Genomic DNA, 13,937 nt, shown 5'->3' on the forward strand with positions numbered 1-13,937 from the left:
CCGGACGAGCGGGTCGTCGGCGCTGCCGTCGTCGTTGCCGTCATCGTCGGCCCTGCTTGACGTGGCCGAGCGCCCGTGGCGAAAGAGAGGCGAGTGAAGCCGACTACGCGCGTTGATGATGTTGGCCTGCCGCGGCCGGCTACGTCCATGCGTGTCAACCATGATGGGTCGAGGAGCGTGCTATGGGCAGAGGAAGACGAAGATGAGCCTCCGCGGTCAGGGACTCCAACGCCACGTGGCAAAACTTATACAGTTTCTTATCTCTATGCATTGATACAGTATATTTTATATGACAGGTTTTAGTGCTGATTCTCTAAGCCTATTTGTATACACAGTTCGATCAGTATATTACAAATATCTATTGCCACAGGTTACAGCCAGTGACAATACGATGAGGCAACTTAAGTCCGGTTTGTGGACAGCGTACTTTAATGGACGTTCTTTTAGTATACTTTGTTATATAGACTCGGAGAAGTACGGTTAGCAGCGCCCTCGGCACGCCACGTCTTCAGACAGGCGGCAGAGGCAACGATACCAGCATCCGGTACCGAGACCGATTCGCCTGCAGGCCTCCGTTATGGCGTGGAGGCAATATGCATCTGCATTGCGTTCGCTTCCTCGATGCATTGTCGCTCAACAAATCGATCAGGATTTTGCGTCCATTAGTGGTCCTTTCTAATTGATTTCAACTCGAACACGTTTGATTGATGATTGATAGTGGTACATGCAGGGGTATAAATTTCATCCCCGGAGCTTGAGGAAGATGCGCTTGAGCACTCGCGCCTACCAACGGTGTTGGACAGCAGCGCACTAATAGGTGGTACCTCGTAGCTCACGGTGTGGGCCGCCATGTCGTTGTTGCCGGCGGCCGCCTCCATCTACCAATGCATGAGACGACGTCTTCGCTCCTCGAAATCAACCCCCGTCGTCGTCGGAATGTCGGCGCCGTGCGTGTCGGCGGCGTCCAGAAAGTCCTATCACGTCCTTAGCACCCGCTTCGGAGTCGCTGCACTACGAGGATGTCGGCCATGGTCGAGTCTCGGATCGTCGTCATGTGTTTGGCCAGCGTGAGCGCGAGGCCCATGAAGCAGCGCTTGGCGTAATACCTACAAGAGCTCAGTAGGGAAGGTGACACACCCGAGGGCAGTACCACGTGTCCGTGCCCAATTTGCGGTGGTACGGCTCCATACTCTAACAGTCGGTTGTAGAGAGCGTACAATGGTCCAAGAACCTTCATGACGCGGCAGATGCCAAAGTCGTAGTTGTTCTTGGAGCAGTAGAGCGTTCCGATCACGAGGTTGACGATGCAGAGATGGAAGAGCCGCTTCTCCGGGTCCCGCGCCGACTCTTCCTCCTCTTCACGCTCGATGGATCGGAGGAGCTCTTCGGCCTAGTACCGCAATTGGTACTGTCTGTGTCTGCTCTATTTTCTGCACCTTCTCGTTGTCCGTGTTCATGACGTAGCAGACGCAGAGGTTGGCGAGGATGATGGCCTGCACTTCGAGCAGGTTTTCCTACCGAGAGATGGGAAAATGGGGTTGGCATCGTTTCGGGTACTTGGTGTTTCTTGACAAACGGCTCGTAGTACTGGATCGCTTGCTCGTACTTGTTGCCTTGGAGGAAGAAGACGTGGGCGACGTTGAGCTTCCAGCTTTCGTGCTCGGAACAAAACTCGGCCGTTTGCCGGAAGATCTTTTCGACTTGGGCGTAGTTGCCGCGGTCCCAGTAAATGTTGGCTACGACCTCTCAGTATACACTGACAGAGAGGATCGAACCTTGGGCCATGAGCACGGGCATGAAGTCCTCAAGTGCGTCGTCGTACGCCTTCAAGCTCGCCTTGATCTCGTCGTTGGACTGCGCGATGCGGGCGGCTTGGATCTTTTGCGTGAGCTTGCGCAGAATCTCAACGTGCTTGGTTGCCAAGTCGTCGTACTTGCGGTAGGCCTCTTCGGGGGACGTTTGGAGCTATAGACAAAATGTATCAGGGTGCAGTAAGAACGTAGATACCGTGACGCTGGCATCCACAAACTCAAAAAAGTCTTTTGAGAGCAGTTGGAACGTCAAGTGCGTGTTCTCGGCGAGCACGTCGGCCATGAGATCGTGGAACCCGTGCTTCATGTAGAGAATCTACCAAAGATACGAGTTTAGTCGTGAGGGCAATATTGAGATAGACCAAAAGGTTGGAGAACGTCTCGACGGGGAATGGAGGGTTCTGAAGGAGAAAGTTGAGCTTCTTGAAGCCACCGTTCGGGTCCACGTCCATGTTCATAAGAGCAAAGTTGTGCAACGACACCTAGTGCATGTGAGCGCCTTCGGCCACTCAAACCAAGAGCGTACCGAGTCAAGTTCTTCTTCGGCCCGCGGCGGCATATCCAGGAGGGCGTCACGTGAGCCCTAGCGTATTTGAGGAATTTCGGCATCCTTTAAGGACTACCTTGAAGTTCTTCATGTCGTACTCGATCGCAGCCTTGAGGTTGAACGCTTCCACAAGTGCCGTCTACATGATTTTTTCGCATTCGAATCGATCGGGTGCTGGCAAAAAATGCGGACCTCGCGCAGCACGGTCGAGTTGCGGACACTCTTGACGTCCGTGTTGCTCTCGCTCTTGCTCCCGACGCTCAATTCGGGGTGGTCACGCACCTAGCGACAATGCAAGATGGTGGACCGCCACTTCGAACCCAGAAAGCGTACGCCTTTTTCGATGATTTCAGCGATTTGGCGCATCGCGTTGCCGTATTGTTTGAGGCGAAAGTAGCAGAGCGCGATATTGTAGCACAGGTCCGATTGGTACCTACGTCGGCCTCGTGTCACGCCTCGCGCACGCGCCGAAGAAGTAGAACCCCAAGACGTTCATGGCGTCGTTGAATTTTTTCTTGGCCTCTTCAAAGCGTCCTTCCTTGTACTCGATCGCACCGTCAAACACAACCTAAGTGGAACTCAATTTTTGGGATTCAAACGCAAAATGTACCGTTGTCGGGTCGTCGCGGAGGCACTGGTCGAGGATCGATTGCGTCGCCTTCATGTCGTTTTGCTCATAGTAAATGGCCGACCGCAGCAGCGCCACCTACAACATGTCTGCAGCATGCGATCTATCGGCGGCAACGTACCCGGTGCGAGTACTGCTCGCTCTCCAACTGGCTGGCTTTGCGCGACGCCGCATCGTACTGGCCCGCCTAATGCGCCACAAAGATGATGCAAGGTGGTCAACTCCATCCGTGCCTTGTAGAGCGACTGGGCATAGTAGAGGTGGTAGTCTTCGACGTCCGGGAAGAGCTTGCAGAGCTGTTCGTACATGGACACGGCGTTGTGAAAGCTCTGCATATGGTAGTAGCAGTAGCCTACGCACGATATAAATCAATACGACTCTAGTTGCAAGCGTCACCGAGGAGCGACAAGGCGGCTCGGCTGCACGGGTGGTTCTGCAGCTCGATCTGCAGGATGCGGACAGCTTCGTCGTACTTTTGGTCGCGAATGTGGCCGTACACCGTCGAGGTGTAGCTGCCGCCTACTACAAAAGCGCGTCACTCTCGTGGGATGACTCACGCGCGGGCTCGCACCGTCCTTCATCTGCTGGTACATCGTGGCTCGGTGGTGACGCTTCGGGTTTTCGGATCTCCTTTCGACGCCTCGATTGGTGCACTTTCCACAAATTCCAGTGTTTTCATTGGTGGTTGTGAAGAAAGCACATGGATTGGTCGAAATTCTGCGCTGCGATCTTGGGCAGGCATGGTTCAGCCACGAAGCAGGGCAGTGGACGGTGCACTTGCTTTGTATGCTCTGCGCAGCTTTGTTACTGCATTACGTGCACTTGAAGACCAAAAGTTGATCGTTAGGTCATGCGTCATGGAGAACAATAGTCTTATCAGGGCCTTGGTCTTATGTTGGAGCCTTGAAGCTTAGTCCTTGGATGTAGCGTCATGTACGCGCGTTTTTGTAGTATACTTCAACGCTGCAACGCTTTGTCGGCTCAAGTAAAATCTCTCGCGTTGCATGGCCAGGGCGGGGGCACGATAACGGCTTAGGGACGCATCGGATTGGCTGTTTCCAAGTGAACATCATGTGCTGATTGGTGCACGCTGAAAGCGCCGTGCGGATTGGTGGATTTTGTCCGCGATCTTTTCGGGGCTTGACCAAGAGTGGGCAGATGATGCACGACCGCAACGCGTTGCAGCACCTGAACACAGACGATGCAGGTATGTATGTATTTGACGCAAGCGTAGTCTGAACTAATATCGTTGGCGCGCATACAGTCTGCAAAATGGTCTTTCGCCCTCGTGAGTTGCTTGTCGCAATTGATTCATGCACTGTACATTCAGACACGACCAACTTCAACACGGCATTGTATACGTCACTGCGATGGCTAGAGACGTATGCACCCGTGGACTTCAAGTCTTCTCACAAGTGATTCGTGCCGGCTATGTAACCGAGTGTCCATTGGTGCTGCTCCGGCATTGTACTTGTCAAGGCGGTGATTCATACATGTACATGTACAGAGACAGGCTCGTCTTGAGGCGACAGTGCGAGCATTGACTTTGGACAGCACCTACTGAGAGCTCGTTCCTTGAAGCGCCACCTTGCAGTTGCCCATGGCATGGAAGAATCCATCACCGATGACATCTCCGTGTCCGCAGTGTCCTCTGCAGTGCGATGCTTGGTCCTGTCTGACTCGTATTCTCGATCTCGAACGTGTGTACGCGGTCTACAGGCACGTCTGCAGAGCGGCTCTATGGCACATTTCGTCTTCCTCATGTTACCGCCGTGCACGTTACAGGAACCCGCTTCAGCAAGTCGGTCCAGAGACTAAACAACGGCGCGGTCTTTATTCCGATGCAGTTGGCATTGTTGGCGGCAATTCATTACAGCCAATGCTTGTCCTACGATAACGAGCTATCCGGTCCAGAGTAACTTGACCAATCTCGCGTGACGCGTCGTGACACGTGCCAGAAACGTCAAGGACAGCGCGACAGCTGCGACGACGAAGACGACGTTGCGTCCCGTCTGTGGCGGAGATCGGGCTGGTGCAACGTCGACAGCTTCGCGGCCTCTACACGCCCTCGCCGCATCCTTTCGGAAGCCCATTACGGCGTGACTGACTGATTGATGGCAACACGTGGCCCGCGCAAAAAGCCGGACGCGTTCATCTCGCGGGTAGTACACTGCAGTAATACACTACCCTGTAGACGAAGCCGAGGTGATGGCGGCTGCATCGACGCATGCACTCGGCGGCGAGAGAGTTGGATGATCGTGTCTTTGTAAAAGGGCGCGCCGCCGACATGACCTCTTCGTCGCACGTGTGAGTCACGGCGCCGCAGGTTCGGGGAACGCGGCCGCACCACGTGGCCGTCCCAAGCTGCTTGCGAGCGTGAAGAGGTGACAAGTGCACATGCTCTGAACATTTCTCTGCGTCCGCAAGCACCCAGCACCCGCGCAACCCCGGATGCGCTGCGGTTGTGGCGGCGCCGGTGGCATAGGTCATGCCAGTAGACACACGCAAAAGCCATCGACGGGGCGCGCCTTTCTGAGGCAGGAAGCTTGGCGCGCGCTCATGTTCAAGGCGAAGCGCAACTGCAAAGTGGTATGCAAGCCACAATCATTACTCATACAGGCATTACTCACCCTCGACGTACGGCGCTGTCAGCGTCGGGAATACGTTGCATCCAGCCAAGCGCTCTCGACAATGCGCAGCGAGCGAGGTGTTTGCTTCGATTCGATAGAGAGAGGGCGCTCGAGGCCCCGGCGTTAAACAAAGGACACGGGTGGGGCGCCAAGTTCACCGCCGGCTGTGAAAACACACGATTTGCGTCGTCGGCGTGGGACGTGATGCAGACTACAAGCAGAACCTCTCTACAATAGCCATAATAAGACCCTCACGACGAGAAAAGGATGTGTTGCAATCGCCTCAGCTGATGAATAATTGTCCACCTTTGGCGAGAAGACGGAGCACATCGCGTGTTACTCGTGTGGGTGCCCGTGCCACGTGCTCGCAGAGAGTCAGGGGTCTAAAATTCGTGATCGCACTGCAATCCTTGAAGCATGTATGCTCGTCCGACTCTTTGAGCTGCGATAAATAGCATTGACACTTTTGATTTTCCATGCTCGGGCAGACCCATCCAAACACCGCCATGTCCGTGGACGTCTCGTCGCTCCTGCACTTCAAGGACACCCTGTCGTCGTCGGCGGCGTCGTCGCCCAGCATGAGCAGCATCCGCCTCTGCACGTACCCACACTGCGACAAGAAGGTGCGCTCGAAAGGTCTCTGCAAGGCGCACGGCGGCGGTCTCCGCTGCTCGGTCGCAGGCTGCATGCGCTCGAGCCAAGGCAAAGGCTACTGCATTCGCCACGGCGGCGGCAAACGCTGCTCGATCGCCGACTGCAACCGGTCGTCGCAGAGCAACGGTCTCTGCAAGTCCCATGGCGGCGGTCTTCGCTGCCAGATCCCGCACTGCAACAAGAGCAGTCAGGGCGGCGGCTTCTGCCGCATGCACGGCGGTGGCCACCGGTGCCGGACGCCGGGATGCGACAAGGGCGCCCAGCGCAACGGACTCTGTGCGAGCCACGGCGGCAACCGCATGTGCCAATTCGACGGTTGCAAGAAGAACGACCGCGGCGGCGGCTTCTGCGCCGAACACGGTGGCGGTCGCCGATGCTCGGTCGACGACTGCGACCGCCCTGCACGCAAGCAAGGCATGTGCTCCAACCACTTTCCGGCGCCTGTCGCAGCGGTTCGGATTCCCAACGCTGTCTATGACGCCGACGGCCTCAATGTCCACGCGTCGCTGAAGAAGGAGCAGACAGACCGCGTTCTCGCCGAGATCCCGCAAAGCGCGTTCGAGCCGTACGTCGACGTGTACGAACAGACGTCGAACGGGTGCTTCAAGGCCGAAGCGACGCATTTCGAGTACTACGAGCCGCTCAAGCAGCAGCAACACACCCCATGGACTATACAAGCAACAACATGCACGCCATGTACCAGACGTACGAAGAGCCGCCGCGCATGGAGCTTCTCCAGCAGCAACAGGCGTACGCGCCGTATCCTGAACACACGATGTATGCGCAAACAACCGTGTACCAGCTCCAGCCGCTCGACCGGTACGCGTCGGGGGGCATGCCCGAGAATTACCACCACCACCTCCACCACCAAGACCCGCGGGGTTGTATTAGCCACGTTATTTAAAATATACCCTAACCCTAGAATGAAATCTGCTTTTTCGAATGGACACTGCAAATTCTCTGCAAATGCACTCGATTGACAGGACTCTTGAGCAGCACAGCACTACGTGCCGCCTCGTGTTGTGCTAGAAAGGTCGTCGTCGTTATCCTCGTGCGAGCAGCTGCGCGAGCATGACCTTCCCCACGACTTGAAACATCGCACTGCAGTTGGTTCGGGAGGCTGCTACGCGGTATGGCTCCGTATCTAGGGCGGCCACCAAATGGCAGCCCCGCGCACGATGTAGAACCCCGCGCTTTGCAGGTACTTTCAACGTCCAACTGTGCGCTGACTTGAGTCTGAGTTGGTCTCGGCTACACCCTGAGGCGACTCGCGTACGAGGGACCTTCCACGTAATCGTATGACGTAGGATCTGCTTGAAATGCGTCTGGCCGGTTGGAACACGTTGCATAGGCGAGTGGAGCGTACGCGCCTAATAATCAAGTTCCGACGACGTGCAACGGTTCCACTGCAGCTGCTGCGCATACACAAACCAGCTGCCGTGGTCAAAGAAACGCCCTGATCTTGTTGTTGAAGCGACCCGATCTGAGGTTATTCGATGCCGGTGAAGGTGCTCGCTGATTCCTTTTCGTTCTCTAATGGCGAGAGGTGGCGAGGCATCTTGCTCGAGTCTTACTCGTCGTTGCGAGAATGGAGCTTCCTGTGCAAACTGGGCCTCGCGATCGACGGTGGGACGATTCGGTCAAACGCGTCAATGGCTCTCAGTGTTTTGGCGTGTGATGCCACGCCTGATGCGACCAGACGACGGAGGCGTGGCCGTCTGGAGGGCAAGGCGTGTAGATGGCGCCGGCCAGAATATAATGATGCAGCCTTATCCGACAACTCCTCGAAAACTGCAGTAAACTCCATTTAGCATTCCACCGTAGGACGGTTGTCACAATTTATGCGGACGTAGCTAACTGCGTAGCTGGTCTACCCGACGTGGGCCTGCAAGCAGTGTGAGCTCGTGTGCAATGGTGCCCACGTCGATTGGCGACGAACTTGAGGCGACGACACCGACGTCGGCGTGTGTGCTGTCGCCGTCAAGCAGCCGCAGCACAAACCATGGAGCTTGATCCGGACCGAGAAGCAGGTATCCACCGTGGGTGGCCAAAGCGTCCCGCGGCGACAAGCGCAAGAGGCCGCGCAGCTTGGCGAGGTCCAGGCCTCGAACGGTCGTCGCTGGGGCATCGGGAATCGCCGTACTCGTCGAGTGTTCGATGCTGAGCTGCTGGAGGTAATAGATGCTGAACTCGTGCGACGTCTCGAGGCGCTTGCCAGTGCCAGGGCTGACGCATGACACCGCGATGCGGCCGTCGAACTGACCGAGAGATGGCAGCGCCAGTGGTACGAGAACGTTGATCGCGTCGTGCACAGCGAGGTCTTGTGGCACCGACCGCGTCAGCAGCTCGTAGTCGGCATCCGGGCGCTCGTGCGGGCGCAGCGCAATGGCAATGGCGACGACTGGGATCGGGATCGTACCGAGGTTGGTGGCGCGGACGTCAACGGCCATCGACGGGCTGGACGCGACGACGCAGGCGACGCGAAGGCTCTGGAGGAGAAGGTTCTCCAGCATATCGTTCATCATGCCGGCCATGCCCGAGCTCTGCTCCATGCTCGATCGCACCTTGTCCATGACGGCGGCGAACTGAGCTTGCATCGACGCAGTGTACTGCTGCATCGCAGCGGCCATCGGGTCGGCCATCGCTGCTCGCCAAATCACAAACGTGTTTGATACACCTGTCGTGTGGTGTTTAAAACACTTGGTCGGCATCGAAACATCATGTTTCAGACCGCTCTCGGACAGAATGCTCTGCAAACGTGTTATAGCGTCGTCGCCTCGACACAGAGTTGACTCGCGCAAGTGTTTGATTTGCCTGAAGCGCGATCACGGACGGGACTCAAGCCAGGCGTATGATCCGATTGGATGGAGGGAGCCGTGTGCTTCCAAGAAAAACCATGAGCTGCTCAGCTTTGCATGTCATTTTAAATCTGTGCAAGTATATTTACACGGTCGCCCAGTGGGCGATGTGTGCTGTCGACGCGCACTGAAAGCATTCTTGCCGCCGTACAACACACAACCGTCGTCGCCGCGTCGTTCAAAAGGCGACGACCCAGTCCAAGGTAATGAATACTACCACACGCAATGCGTGGCGGTCCATTTCTAGGTCCGTTGCCATCGAACGAGGACTTGCAGCACAACAGGTTCGAGTCCAGAAAAGCAAGCGGCAAGGTGCCACACACCTTACATCGCTTCCGGATGGCTCCTTGCGTCTTACAAACGCCAAGTGGAGCTATCCAGCATCCGGATAAAGTAACATGAAACGCCACTAGGTACACGTGGCAGCCTAGCCGCTGACTACGAACCAGATCTAAGTCCAGTGGCGTCTCCGAGACGCTCTTGCGTACGCATTGCAAGCGGCCTCTTGGGTGATTCTGGTACATGGACGGCAGGCAATTCGTATGCATTGCAAGCGGCCTCTTGGGTGGTTCTGGTACATGGACGGCAGGCAATTCTACTGTCGTGGAGTGAGCAGTCGCTCAAGTGCCAATCGCTGGCAAGTGGTCGACGCATTGATGTTTGATAGGCCCAGTAGCAGTTGCGTGCAATAAGCTTTGCATCTCGTCCTGCCGAGATCGGTGGCTCGGACCAATCGAGTAAGATCGCAGTCATTACACCAGCATGGCCAGTCGTCCGTCATTCTTCTTTGCCGTTCCACGACCATGGCGAAGCGGCCGCTGCTTTTTCTCGCCGCCCTGGGGCTCGTCGCGACCATCGACGCCATCCCCAACCACAGCGTCTTGGTGACGGCCCCCTGCGCTGGCATTGCCTGCGTGGTCGACGCCGCTGGTCGACCAATGCAAACCATCACATCGAGCGATGCCATGGCTAACGGCAGCTTGGACGGCGTTTCAATCGCTCGCGTCGAGCGACTGCCCAACGTTCCTGCAGTGTAGGACCCTCAGGTTGACGAAACGACGCTTCTTCATGCGGCATCGACTAGCGTGCTTCGCGACAATGGCATGACGAGCTATGGCGACTTTAGCGTCGACGATTCCGGGCACCCACTGCACCTCCTCGAGCTGTACGACGCGCCATTGACGCCGACGCGCTGAGTCTCTCTGTATTAGCTCCCTCGTGAACCAAGCCTTTCATGCTCTCGGGAGCAACTTTGCGTTGCCATCGACGCTGCTGCTCTTGTACGCCGACGACGACAGCGTGATTGCATGTGCTAAGACACGTGCATTAGGAACTTGTCGGGCACGCCGCTGCAGTCCATCCATGATGTCGCCTTTCCACCGAGCCTCGGAAGCCTGTCCGTCGTCCGTGATGGCCTGACTGCTCACGAACAAATGATGTAGGGACTTGAGTCATGCACGGCTACTGGACTTTGCCGTGTCGCCAACGTCGTTCAACGTGCTTGAAACACTCCCAACGTTTGGGCACAACTGCAGTATCACGCTGCCGCCCACGTGCAACGGAACGGTGCAGTCGGTGCTAGGCGGTGCGTATCACATCTGCGTCTTGTCGGCGCACAGCACACCGTCGCCGACCACCTTTGGCGCTGCTACGGTCACCCCCACGACGACGACGACGGCGGCGCCGACGGACGTGTACGCCGTCTCGACGTCCAGCGGCGGTAACCACAGCGCGACGGCGACGTCAATCGTGCTCGGTGTTGCCATCGTGCTGGTCGTCGTCGTCTTGGTCGCGCTCGTCCGGCGTGCACGACGTGATCCGGGCGAGCCGACGGACACTGTCTACAAGCGCCAAACAACTCGGGGCTCGATCGTCTCGGAGCACGACGTGCGCTTCGATGCGTCGATTGCGTCCTGGCGCCTCCCGCGCACCAACATCCAGCTACGACGACTGGTCTCGACCGACGCGATGGGTGGGCGCTACAACGGCGTTTGGGCACCGACGCAGACGCCGGTCGTCGTCCGGCAACTGCTCACGGGCGCCGACATGGACCGCTTCATGCAAGAGATCTGCCGCTGCACGTCGCTGCGCCACGACAACGTGGTGCGCTGCATCGGCGTCTTCTGGAGCACGTCGTTCGACATCGCGGTTGTCGAAGAAGCGTGCGCCCTTGGGTCGCTCTACGACTACATGACGACGCGCGCCGGCGACCCCACCTTTGGCTGGACGAGCGTCACGGGCCTTGTGACGCGGCTTTCGGTAACGCGGGACATTGCGCGCGCGCTCGTGTATCTACACGAAGAGAAGCAGCAGGTGCACGGCCAAGTGCACTCGGAAAGCGTTTGGATTGCAGCCACGGGCGCGGCCAAGCTCGACGGGTTCCGGTCAGCAAAAACCACGCGCGTGGCGACCGTCGCGCCCGAAGTGTGCGCCGGCGGCTGCCGGAGCTTGGCCGCCGACGTCTACGCGCTCGGTGTGCTCATGTGCGAGATGGACCACGGCTGTGCGCTCGAGGCGAAAGCCACGAGCGACGAGACGCTGCGGGACGGCCTCCAGGACATTGCCGCCGGCTTCTTCCGCCCCGCGCCGACGACCAAGTGCCCGTTGGAGATCGCAGAGGTGATTGCGAGCTGCGTGCACGCCGACCCTGCACAGCGGGGCGCTGCGAGAGACGTATATCGCCGCGTGTCCGAGTTCCACGAGTACTGTCAGCGCCACACCGCCGCGCTCCTCCTTTCGTCGCGGTAGTCTTTTGTCGATGTCGCCCGCCGACTCTTGTGTTGTGTTGCATGCATGAGCGCTCTGTAGTGTGATGGACAACAACTTGTCATACAGTAGTTACTGTGCCTTTAGCTGGTGCGTTCGGGGCCACGCAACGAGACCAACAAAGGCCGCGAGGACAAATGCGAGAAAGCCGAGCGCTGGCAGCGCCGAGCTTTCAGTCGCGTTCTGTCGCGTCGCCACCGATGGCAACACGCCGTTTTGACGACGCATGGACGCTGGCTTGCGCACGGCGGCGGTCGGCGGCGCCAGTGTCGCCGGTGCCCACCCTGGGAGGAGCGCTTCAATCGGCGACGCATCCTCGTACGGCACCCAGTGCAGCTGCTTGCACGACTGCTTGTCCGACACGTTGGGCTCAAAGACGAGCCCGGAGTAGTTGAGGTACGCAGCGAACGACCGGACCGTGCCCCAGCCATAGACGTCGAGTTCTTCGGCGTCGATTTCACCGACAAACGGGACGCCAACGAGGAACTTGACGCGGTTGTTGGCGCGCGCGGTCTCCAAGTGCTTGGTCGACATGTCGACGCGCAGCTCAAAAAACCTGCAGGAGATCGTTGATTTGCTCTCGCATTGGACACTCGAATGTATCGTACTTGGCAGGGACGGCCGTGTAGTTGTGGTACACCACGAGACCGCGGGTGCTCGGCGAGTACAAGTCGTAGCCGTGCGTCCAGAGGTGCGACGCGCGGAGGAATTCTTCGCCGTCAAACATCCACTTGGTGTGCGAGTCGATTCGCACGCGCTTCTCGGCGTGGCACTTGCTGAACGAGAGGCCGGCGCCCCAGAGCGCGCCGAGCTGCGGCTGCTCCGAGTCGTAAATGAGGTCGGCGGCGACGTTGCGGACGTTCCCAGAGCCGCCGCGGGTCGTCTGGCAAATGTGTGGCGCCGTGCGGGCCCCTACTCCATGGATGAAATTGTCGCCTTCAAAATGGACAAGAGGGTACCGAGGTTGGTGCCATCGGACAAGATGTGCGAGTCAATGTTGTGGAGGTACGTTGTGAGGACGGCCATCTCGTTCTCGGTGCGCTGCCACTCTTGCACGAGGAGCGTGTCCCACTGCGTCGTAAACTCGCTGTGGGCGTCGAGCTGGAGGCAAAACTCCTCGTCGCGCACCAGGTCCTGCTGAAAGTGACGCGCGTACGTCGGCCCGCGTGACTCGGCCGCGTCACGAGAGTCGATGCGGATCTGGTCGCGGTACTTGCATGGCAATTCCGGCCACGCCTCGGCGGCGAGAGCGCAGTAGGCGTCAATGCACGAGAGGTCAGCCTCGAGCAGCTGGTCGACGACGCCAAAGTAGAGCTTGTCGGGTCGCGTCGCCCGGGAAAACCCGGTAAAGATCGTGTACCCGCAGCGTGCACCGTCGCGAAAGGCCGAGAGACCCACGAACATGTCGTACTCGGACGGGAACCGCGGCGCTGGCGGCCGCAGGTGGGCGAGCGCCGGGTCCAGCGGTGTGTGCTGCCTCGTGGGATCGAGCGGGACGCGGATCGTTGGGCGCTTGGAGGCCGTCTTGTCCTTGTTGTGGTCACGCACGGAAAGCTCGGGCCCCGCCTCAGTCGCAGGCCACAGGGCGGCCACGACAGACAGGAGATATACGAGCTTCATGGCGTGTTGTCGAGTCCGTCGATCATTGCACCCGAGACCCTCTTTTGTGGACCACCCGGTAGGACCCACAATTGCTGCTGGATACAAGAATTGCTGTCTGTAGAGGGGGTCTCCCTACTTTTTCAAGGGTACCTGGGGAAAGACATAGGGGGTCAGTCAAGGTCACCATATGGGTTCGAAAGTCGGGTCCATCGAATCGCGCAACGTGGCAGTCGGAGAGCATCGGACTCTGCGGGGAATTTGCAAAATCAGCCCACTTTGGACCCATGGTTTGCAAAATCAGTTTTTGTTTGCAAAATCAGCCCCCATTTTGAATTAGGGGGCTGATTTCTTGTTTAAATTCCACTATTGAGTACCTGCGGTGCAATCGAAAACTTGCCAATTGTCCATTGTACACAAACACACTGCCAAGTCGGTGTAATT

The 13,937-nt window shown here is 57.8% G+C and overlaps 5 protein-coding genes across 5 annotated transcripts; 2 read left to right on the plus strand and 3 right to left on the minus strand.

Annotated features, from left to right (window-relative positions):
* Positions 1–694: 694 nt before the first annotated feature.
* Positions 695–3,620, minus strand: SPRG_07175 (hypothetical protein). The gene is made up of 21 exons (XM_012345969.1): positions 3,558–3,620; positions 3,383–3,508; positions 3,220–3,338; positions 3,108–3,173; positions 2,969–3,064; positions 2,841–2,926; positions 2,692–2,791; positions 2,551–2,640; positions 2,435–2,497; positions 2,338–2,394; positions 2,174–2,293; positions 2,008–2,127; positions 1,776–1,965; positions 1,558–1,736; positions 1,437–1,514; positions 1,232–1,390; positions 1,151–1,191; positions 1,016–1,106; positions 921–974; positions 825–878; positions 695–783 (listed from the first exon to the last, which is right to left on the minus strand). Exons 1-21 carry the CDS (start codon positions 3,577–3,579, stop codon positions 742–744), a joined length of 1,953 nt encoding a protein of 650 aa, XP_012201359.1. The 5' UTR covers positions 3,580–3,620; the 3' UTR covers positions 695–741.
* A 2,502-nt stretch (positions 3,621–6,122) lies between these two features.
* On the plus strand, positions 6,123–7,174 carry SPRG_07176 (hypothetical protein; the record flags this gene model as incomplete). Its single annotated transcript, XM_012345970.1, has 2 exons — positions 6,123–6,898; positions 6,949–7,174. 2 exons carry the CDS (start codon positions 6,123–6,125, stop codon positions 7,172–7,174), a joined length of 1,002 nt encoding a protein of 333 aa, XP_012201360.1.
* A 949-nt stretch (positions 7,175–8,123) lies between these two features.
* SPRG_07177 (hypothetical protein) lies at positions 8,124–8,928 on the minus strand (the record flags this gene model as incomplete). The annotated part of the gene is made up of 1 exon (XM_012345971.1): positions 8,124–8,928. Exon 1 carries the CDS (start codon positions 8,910–8,912, stop codon positions 8,124–8,126), a length of 789 nt encoding a protein of 262 aa, XP_012201361.1. The 5' UTR covers positions 8,913–8,928.
* A 1,003-nt stretch (positions 8,929–9,931) lies between these two features.
* Positions 9,932–11,891, plus strand: SPRG_07178 (TKL protein kinase; the record flags this gene model as incomplete). The annotated part of the gene is made up of 5 exons (XM_012345972.1): positions 9,932–10,161; positions 10,213–10,293; positions 10,340–10,408; positions 10,459–10,524; positions 10,571–11,891. The coding sequence occupies 5 exons, from the start codon at positions 9,932–9,934 to the stop codon at positions 11,874–11,876; spliced, it is 1,752 nt and encodes a 583-aa protein (XP_012201362.1). The 3' UTR covers positions 11,877–11,891.
* A 75-nt stretch (positions 11,892–11,966) lies between these two features.
* Positions 11,967–13,543, minus strand: SPRG_07179 (hypothetical protein; the record flags this gene model as incomplete). The annotated part of the gene is made up of 3 exons (XM_012345973.1): positions 12,854–13,543; positions 12,503–12,806; positions 11,967–12,450 (listed from the first exon to the last, which is right to left on the minus strand). Exons 1-3 carry the CDS (start codon positions 13,512–13,514, stop codon positions 11,967–11,969), a joined length of 1,449 nt encoding a protein of 482 aa, XP_012201363.1. The 5' UTR covers positions 13,515–13,543.
* Positions 13,544–13,937: the final 394 nt, after the last annotated feature.

The sequence above is a fragment of the Saprolegnia parasitica genome, assembly GCF_000151545.1.
Source record: "Saprolegnia parasitica CBS 223.65 unplaced genomic scaffold supercont2.26, whole genome shotgun sequence".
In the NCBI taxonomy this organism is placed as follows: domain Eukaryota; phylum Oomycota; class Saprolegniomycetes; order Saprolegniales; family Saprolegniaceae; genus Saprolegnia; species Saprolegnia parasitica.

What these genes read in the sequence shown, in the direction of transcription:
- SPRG_07175 (XM_012345969.1), bottom strand. Translation starts at nt 3,579, where the DNA reads ATGTACCAGCAGATGAAGGACG. An exon ending in AGCCGCCTTGTCGCTCCTCG is followed by an intron (nt 3,339 to 3,382) that starts GTGACGCTTGCA and finishes TATCGTGCGTAG; the next exon opens with GCTACTGCTACTACCATATG. An exon ending in TGAACACGGACAACGAGAAG is followed by an intron (nt 1,391 to 1,436) that starts GTGCAGAAAATA and finishes TTGCGGTACTAG; the next exon opens with GCCGAAGAGCTCCTCCGATC.